Source organism: Pomacea canaliculata, linkage group LG2 (genome assembly GCF_003073045.1).
Source record: "Pomacea canaliculata isolate SZHN2017 linkage group LG2, ASM307304v1, whole genome shotgun sequence".
In the NCBI taxonomy this organism is placed as follows: Eukaryota; Metazoa; Mollusca; class Gastropoda; order Architaenioglossa; family Ampullariidae; genus Pomacea; species Pomacea canaliculata.
Window position 1 is genome coordinate 29,170,892 of NC_037591.1, and position 8,787 is coordinate 29,179,678.

The 8,787-nt window shown below is 40.1% G+C and overlaps 1 protein-coding gene across 2 annotated transcripts in view; it reads right to left on the minus strand.

Moving 5' to 3' along the window:
* LOC112557414 overlaps window positions 1–8,256 on the minus strand; it is a 30,897-nt gene extending 22,641 nt beyond the window's left edge. The window contains exons 1-2 of one of the 2 annotated variants that reach the window (XM_025227240.1): window positions 8,098–8,256; window positions 7,492–7,719 (exon numbers count right to left, since the gene is read on the minus strand). In XM_025227240.1, coding sequence (XP_025083025.1) covers window positions 7,492–7,611 — 120 coding nt within the window. In that variant the 5' untranslated portion in view covers window positions 7,612–7,719; window positions 8,098–8,256. The remainder of the gene's footprint in view (window positions 1–7,491; window positions 7,720–8,097) is intronic. The other variant, XM_025227239.1, reaches the window with a different exon arrangement.
* Window positions 8,257–8,787: the final 531 nt, after the last annotated feature.

The window sequence follows — 8,787 nt, forward strand, 5'->3', positions numbered from 1 at the left end:
GTAATAGGAAAAAAAATAAAGACTATTATTTTTCTAATCTTGCTTATTCTTGGCTGTTAATTAGTCCGGAAAAAGACAAGTAGATGCGACAGTCGTTTTATTGTCTTACCCAGGAAATTATTTTCCTTTTTTTTTTCAGGAAGAAAAAGACCATCAGTTCAATGCTCTCACAACTTGTGACATTATTCTGCTAATGGATTTGAACCCGAGACCGGCAAATCCTTCGCAACCTGTTTGCCTTGGGGGGTGATTTCGCTATTTTGTTTTGTGTTTCTGCTTTGAACATTTATTTATCTAATGTCACGACCACAAAAATGTGTCTCGTGCGGACAACTGTAAAAATGCGCCACAGTTTATTATGGAAGTCGAGCTGGGTTTGGATTGAGTTCATCTGCTACAAGGTTTGTGTTCTTTTGCAGGTGATTTGTGAAGAAAACGACAGGCCTACAGCAGACGTTCCTTGAAATGTGAATGTTTTTATCTCTCACACAATGAAGAAAGTTTTTGACAGTAAAGTGAGTTCAACAGTGTAGTTTGAACTGATGCTAAACTCGTATTATGTAAGATAAAAATGTACATCATAGAGCTAACGAAGATGCTTCGGGTAGCTACTTTTTCGGGTGATTTGTGATTGTTATTTATTTTTATTTTTATTCATAAACAAAAAGAGATTGAAAATAGAGAGCTAGACTAGCACGAAAGGCACAAGGACTCAATTTTTATCAACATGACAATGACAGTTCTCATTGTCCATCAGCGATAACCTTTCTAGTTAGTCATAAACTCTACAAGTACATACAAAGGACGTCGGTTAATCCTGATTCAATATGTTTAAATTAAAGAAGAATTAAAACTACTTTCTCAAGGATGAACGTTCTTCCAGCTTCGCATATTTCAGTTTTCATACTTCTCAGAAATAGAGAACAATGATTTGTCTCGAGGCTTGTTGAATTTGCTTTACAATATTAAGAAATTTAGCATATTAAACAGCAAAAAATGTGATTGTCTCTTCAGTTTATACATGTTTCTCAAGGTTGCAGCCAAAGAGATTGAAGCACACCACAGTTGAATTCTGTGGCATCACCTCCATCGTCTAAATCATGTCAGCCAGTGGCAGGGCCAGCAGACGTTGACTCCACGCAGATAATGAAAAGTTAATTAATCTCTTTGAAGAATGGCTGCATCCGTTTGGGTTTTTTTGTGGGCCAATCAGGTCTGTATTTCTTTTTTTTTTTCTACACCAGTTGCATTGAATACGTCTCACCCTGGACTACCTGTGTTACTCGCTTAAAAACCTACCAAATGAAGTTAATCAAGAAAACAGGTGTGGTCACGTGTTCTGACGTCACATAGAGACTGTCGTTTGTAGTCAAGAGAACGGAGCTGCTCGGTGATGTCTGTCAGCTCTCGGTGTCTGAGATTATTGTGCAACAGTACAATAAGTGCAAAGTTCAAAACTTGCAAACGTGTGTAACCCTGTGCTTATCATCCCTTCTTTAATCTGTAACTCGAGGGGCTCCAGCAAGTATGGAAAGGGGATAAGGACGGTTTAATAATAATAATAATAATAATAATAATAATAATAATAATAATAATAATAATAATAATAATAATAATAATAATAATAATAATAATAATAATAATAATAAAGTTGATTTATATAACACTTTTCTCCACCATTAAAGGCGAGCTCAAAGTGCTGTACTAAAAAAAGAAAAACAATAGTAAAATATTAGTAACAATAATGGATGCCTGTTTCAGTGTTCGTATCATTATTTCTGCTCACTCCATTACTGCCAGCACTTGACTTGAAGTTGGTCTTCTCAGAGTATAAGCAATGTCTTGAAGTCTCTTGAGTTCCATTCTCACTCAGGCCAGAATTGTGAAGAGTGTTAGTGCAGCTATCCTCGACATTTTCAAACTAACATGTTTAAACACTTGATCTTCATGTCCTCCTGTTTCTCCTAAGAAGGTCAGTGACTGGCAGAAGATCAAATCCTATTTCTATGACTTGTCCACTGCATCCAAAGCTTGATACATGTGGGCGGTATTTCTGTGTCGTAGAAGGCTCGTGTTAGATGGATTATTTCACAATATTCTCCTTTTTTCGAATGAAGGATGAATTTTCATTTCGATCCAAGGACCCGTGAGCTGAGTTTGCCCTACTGCTGTTGTTGTTGCTTCTGCTGGCGAAGCTGTTGTTGTCTATTTTGTTGCCACTCCTGTTTGCGGTTTAGCAATGTTTATCTTAAGAATCAGCTTCGAAATAAGATTCAGGATTAGAGATCTGCCACAGAAGATTTTTCAAGGAAAAAATATATTGTTAGCTGATTTCGTTGATTTTGTTTTGTATCTCGAGGTTGCAACCATTTTAGCTCCTGAGGTATTTCAAACACAATAGAGGACAGGTCTAGGAGAAGAGAAAAATTAAGGCATCGTGAAGGCACCTCAACCCGATTCCTTCTGACCGCCTCAAAAATGTGAAGCATCCCATCTTCATGGGTAGGAAAGACACTCACTTTGGAAGATCAAAACCTAATCACTCGAGCCTGGTCATAAAACATGGACCTATAATCTGTAGAAAATATTATCAAGGCAATTTCGTTAATTACTGTTATTAGCAGAATCTGTGCAAAAAGAGTGAGTTGTGGGTAAAGAAATGCACTGTTAGAATAATAAACTTGCTAAGAGCACAGTTTGTGGACAGTTGACAATCAATATTAAATGTGAAGCAGACTAACAGTTCCTACTAAGATGTCACGTAGGCATGGAATCAAACAGCCGACAAGTGCATCCATTGGCAGTAAGACCAGAAACGTGATAGGTAAACTAAAACTTCTCTAAAGGCACATGAGGTTTATATGTTCGAAAAAGATTCAAATGAGACGGAAACAAAGAACAGTACTGGTGTAGATGAATGAAGATGTCTTTATTATTATTGGTCAGCGCAGAGTGTGTGAAAATGGAGTGTTTATAATACTGTGAATGTTCAATTATATAAAATTAATTAAGCTTAAACTATGTGTAAGGTTTTCAAGAAATAATAACAGATTTATTGACTTAAAGAACAAGGTAGCTAAATGAAGGAGAGTGTCATTGAAATCCAAAGAGGGCCTACAACGGAAGACAGCGGGCAATGGACGACTCCGTCGAGCTGGACACAAGACGAAGAACTGTAGGATGAGGATTGCTTATTATTGCTTCTGGTTAGGTGTACCTCTAGTGAATATCTATTTCCTTTCTCCTTCCAGGCATCCTAGCTAAAGCCCTGTTTGAGTTGTATTCCCTACCCCTCCCGTTGCTGTGTAGCAGTAACAGCAATGACAGGTTTGACTCCACCGAGTTGGCCATAGACCAGGATTGAAAGTCAACCTCTGGATTCAAGTGAACTGAGTTCGATACTTCTTTGTTTTCATAAGAAAAGGTAGAGGAAGAAGCCTTGTAAATATTAGCCTTGTAAAACACTCCCTTTCACACCCGACTAGTAATTACTTAACAAGGACACAGAGCCACACAAACAGCTATAGTATCATTCCATCTCAACAATCCATGTTGGGTAACGCTTTTCAGTTTAGATTCTTTCCAGTTTGATATTTATTTATTTATTCATTTATTTATCAGCTGAAAATTGTTCTCAGTTTAGGATTGCGAAGAATTTGGCATGTCAAACTTCTCAGTACCCATGCGCCATGAATCTGATAACTGTGTTCTTAAATAAAATCCGCCAAATTTGTCTGTCTGCGCAGAAGAGGTTCCCCCAAAGGTTGCATCTGTTTCTACAAAGCAAGGAAGAACGGGTGTTGCTGATGAAAATTTAAGCCGTCATGGTTCCAGAGAAAGCTGGAAAGGTCAGGGAGACAACGCCGACAAAGCAGCAACAAGGGAGATTTAATTAGTCGTCCGCCTCTTTGTAATGGATTGAGCAATTAACGGAGGGCTGGTCCAGGAGGGAGGGACAAGGGAACAGATAGGTTCAGTCCCTTCTGCTGCGTCATCCACGAGAGTAGCAAGATAAAAGGTTGAGCTCTCTGAAGCCAAGTTTGAACTTTCTAAGGCTAGGTCTGAACTTTCTAAACGCACATGGATTGCATTTTCTCTGTATGGAATGTCTGTATTGGATGCTTTACTGGGATTTAAAACGATCGAAGTTGCGAAGAACCCGAGAGCATTAAAGGGTCAGTGGTCTTCCCCTGCGGCAGGTGGCGGAAGAAACTTCTTGACGGCATCGGTGCAAAGACAGTAAATAGAAGGGAATGCTGACAGTCTGCCTAAATCAACCCCTAGCCTCTCACAAAGTACAAAATGGTGCCACAGACAGTCCACCGACACTAAGACATCTTGACGCTCACTTCTGCGACAACAGCAACCCCAAGGGAAGATGGTGTTGTCGGATGCCAACATACAACCTTCAATAAGAAGTTTCCACAAAGAGGCGAGCTTTGCGGAGAAATTTGATACACGAATTTCAAATACATTTGTCCTGGAAAGCAAATTTTCGTTTGGGTTTCCCTACCTCTGATAAAGATAAGCTCATATTTCATTGCAGACATATTGACGCAGATGAAGTAAAATTTAAGTTAACGACAGTGTGACCTTTTCTCACTGTCATTCCAGTTTCGTTAAATCGACATCTCTAACACTCCAACACAGTAAACTCGGCAAATCAAGTAGTAAAACCCACAATAAAAGGCGATAAAATAGTGGTAAAATGATGCCAGCAGTTTATGTTGCCAATAGCAGCAAACTGTCCAAGAGGAGAAAAATTCAGGAGCTTGCAGACAGCAGTTAAGTGAGTGAAGTAGGAATTGGCAAGCGATTGATCTCTGACCTTCTGCAGGTGCGTGACATCGTTGTTAATCTCTTGTTTTTATGATTGTATACATTTTGAATATATTCTATATTAGCAGTATATTTCTTGACACAGATATTTGAAGTATAGTCAGAACTGCGGGCGATGATAAATCCAAGAAGATAAAGACCTTTGCTCTTTATTCTGTGTTTTCGTGTGTGTGCTTGCTTGAGTTTACTAGTACGTGCTTTAATAACTACGAAATCCACCATTATTAAACAACAATAGCTTTCTTAAATTAATGGAAAAACCTGGTAACTGTTTCTCGCAGTACACCTTGTTTGTAGTCTGTTCGTTGTCTCCCTTGCACAGACCTACGCACACGACGCTGGGTGTCGCTCTTCTACGTATAAATCCTAAGAAATTCTTGTTGTGAGACATCGTTGTATTTACGATATTTGTTGGTACGAGAGCAGATCTCCTCTGAAAGCCAACCTTTGGAACTCATCCCAAACTTCTTGTTGCTTTATTATTTTTATTGGTGTTGCAAAGTCGTCGACTTTTCTTCTACCTTCTCCTTCTTTCCCGAAATCAACACACTAAAAACTCAACAGACCATAAAGCTTAAGATCTTTAACTCCAATTGACAAAAGAGTTTGCAACATTTGTTTTTTCTCGTATTGTTGACAGCAAACAGGAAGCGAAAGCCTCGTTCTTGTAGTAAACTCGAATATTTCGTCAGTTCATTTTGTATTTGTTGTTTGGCAGGATGTTGAAAACAACTCAGCATGAGTCTCCTGGAGCTTGCACTGGGATTTAAAATGGCCAGAGAACTGGTGAGCATTAAAGAATCGCAGTATTTTCCTGCGGTAGGTGGGCCCCTATCAATATTATAAATGACTGTGACTATATTAATATATGAACCTTTATGGAAACAGTAAAGTTGTAATGATGTACAATGACTGCCCTTTATGCGCTATATGCTGTTTGGTCATCACATAATGTTCTCTAGTGGAAAGTAGAAACTTTCACGAGTGTTATCAACATCATGAGGTCTGTTTCCAGACGGTAAATGTGGCCTGATGCATGTTTTTCTAGAGATGATGGGCTTTAGAACCTCTCCAGCGAGGCTATCAGAAAAAGCAATATCCGGATCTCTCATCCTTCAAGAAGCATGGTGAAGACCTCGCGAAAAACCTTTTGTGGCTGGACCATCATCAGTATTCTGATCCAGAATTTGTATACTAGAATACGAGCAGCCAGGCTAGCCGGAATACGATCTCTTACATTTCATTAAATCACTAAATACCAGCTTTTAGCGAGAGAAAAGAGGGAGAAAGGTGGTTGCTGAAGAAGCAAGTATTATTTGTGCAAGCGATCTCCGCGAAGAAAGAAGCTGCCTTGGTTTGATCTTCGTTAACTTCATCATTTCTGAAGCAAAGGATGGGACGGGACTAATTAACGCTATCCTCCTCTCGGTGGGGGATTCCCTCAATTTTCTTGCCCGTATGTGGTTGTCAAAACGCCATGAAACCCGAATCCGCAATAGAACAGAAGCCGCGAAAAAATACCACTACACACCTTTTTGTTTTTCCTTTCAAATCATCCCTCAAGATGTGAATACCACTACGCACAGTTTTTCTTCATTCAAATCATACCTCAAAATCTGGTCAAACAGACTCAAAACAGCCCCCATCCTAAATGAACTTTACATCCGATAGTATCGCTTGGTCACGTGGGCTGATCGGAGCTAGCAAGGTTCGTTTGGTACCTGCTCATGAGCTTGCAAAGTATTTCTCTCCCCAACTCTAAGCCGATGTTCGCGAGGTTGCATGAAGGAGTCCGACTTCTCAACGCCTGGGTGAGCACAGGTTTCCTGTTGGCCGCATCCCACATTTAAATATTGGAGGAATAAATGTTTAAGAACTTGGCACTATATCGGAGGCTTTCCGCTTTTATGTCTGCCTGCCTAACTGTAGAGTCATTAAAAGAATAGTCTAACCTAAATTTGTTTTACCAAACCTGTTCCATACTTGTTCCAAACTCGCTAAAGCAAATTTCTAACTTGAACTGTTCACAGTTCCTCTCACCAGTGTAGAACTCGCTAACCTTTACGAGGGAACCAAGTCGATCTGAATACCAACAGTAAATGTCATTGCGATCGAATGGACTTCTAAAGGCAATAGTCTTTAAACTGTCAATGTCTTTTCTGTTCCTATTCAGTGTGAATATATGGCTGCCGCTTGATCCTGCATTGAATTCCTGGCGTCTGTACCTCTAGTGTCCTCTATTTGTGTTTTGACAGACTTTCGTGGATTTTTGTTTTTTTCTTTTGAAAGATGTAATGGAACCATAAGGACCTAAAAGTATTCCGATCTTTTTTAAAGAGCAGACGATAAAGATGAACACGAAGTCAATTTTATATACATATTTTTTTTTTATGTTCTTCGTATTGCCTGGGGATCTCTTTCTTTCTCTTCACGCCTCCAAAATCTTCTCTTGTCTATCGTTGGATGGTGTGAAGAGATATAAAGAGCAATATAAATCGTATGTTCGCTCAAATTTAGTGTCAGACGAATACGAGCAAAGCAACGTGAGGGAGACGTAATTACGTGGCTGGCAGACAACGTCTCTGACGTAGACCAACGTGCAATGGCGGCGGAAAGTGTTCGAACAAACTGTCTTTACTTTCGCTCACTTACCTTGATTTCGTCGTCGGTGTCATCGAGGTCCTCGAGCGGCACAGCAGAGCACGCGACCATCATCATCACAAACACGAACAACACCACGGCGCTGACGACTTTGGACGGTTGGCGGCACATTGTCTCTACAACTCGGGGCTCTTGTGATGCTTTGTTTGAAAACTTTTAGAAACCAACTCCTTGTTCTGAAGAACAGTTTTCTTCTCGGCTCAACGGCAGGTGAAGCACCTACAGAAAAAATAAGAACAAAGTTTCAGATTTATCTTTATTATTATTAATTATTTATTTTTTTGCTCTAAAGACATTTATTTGTTAGACATGATTACTACTCTCGGTGTTTTAAACAACTTTGTCATAAACATGGGATTCAATGAAAAAGAAAATAAATTTTAGATTAAGGGCGACAGAAGAGAAAGCGACACAAAATTTAAAGCCTCTATATTTATCATTAATTAAAACATAAAGCGAAGAAAGGAATATAACAAAATAAGGAAATAAAGAACAACTAAATAAAAATATTTTGCTATCTACGAAATAATTACAACCAAGTAAAATATTGTATCGCTCGCACAATAAGTCCGCAATATAGTATATCTGAGCATGAACCTTTTAGCAGCGGATGAGAGTCCGGCGAATGTCACTACAAACAAGAGGCCCAGTCCTCGCCAACAAAGGAAGAAAGGAAGGCAGCAGGCGGCTGAGAGAAGAACGCAGAGGAGGGCGAAAGCGCGTTATATAGTCGCGCGCGTGCGCTTCCAACGCCTCGTGAAGTGATGTTGCACGTGCGCTCCGCCCGTTGGCGCCGTCAGTGGGGATGCTGACCGGGCACGTGGCATCCGCATCTCTGATGCTCTCTCTTGCAGTCTGTGTGAACTGTGTGCTTGCTTGTGCGGTTGTGTGCGTGTCTTGTGTGTGTGTTTGTGCTTGCTTGTGCGTATGTGTGTATGTACGTGTGCGTGTGGTGTGTGCGTGTGCGTGTGCGTGTGTTGGTGGGGGGGGGGGGGTAATGTACTTTCTCTTAGCCTCGCGGTTTTCTTCAAACTATTTTTCATCCCTCTGTCTGTTCTCTCATACCCATTGTGTGTGTGTGTGTGTGTGCACGCGCGTGTGCTCGTGTGTTCTTAAGGGCTCTTTGTGCCACTTCGCTTTTCTGTGAGACTGTTTGTGAGTTGAAGCAGGAGAGCTTGATGAGAGGTGATGAAATAATATGTACGTGTGTGTGTGAGAGAGATACATATAGGAGGCTTACATAATAAAAATTACCCATATCTATATACATGCGTGCCCCCAGTTGTT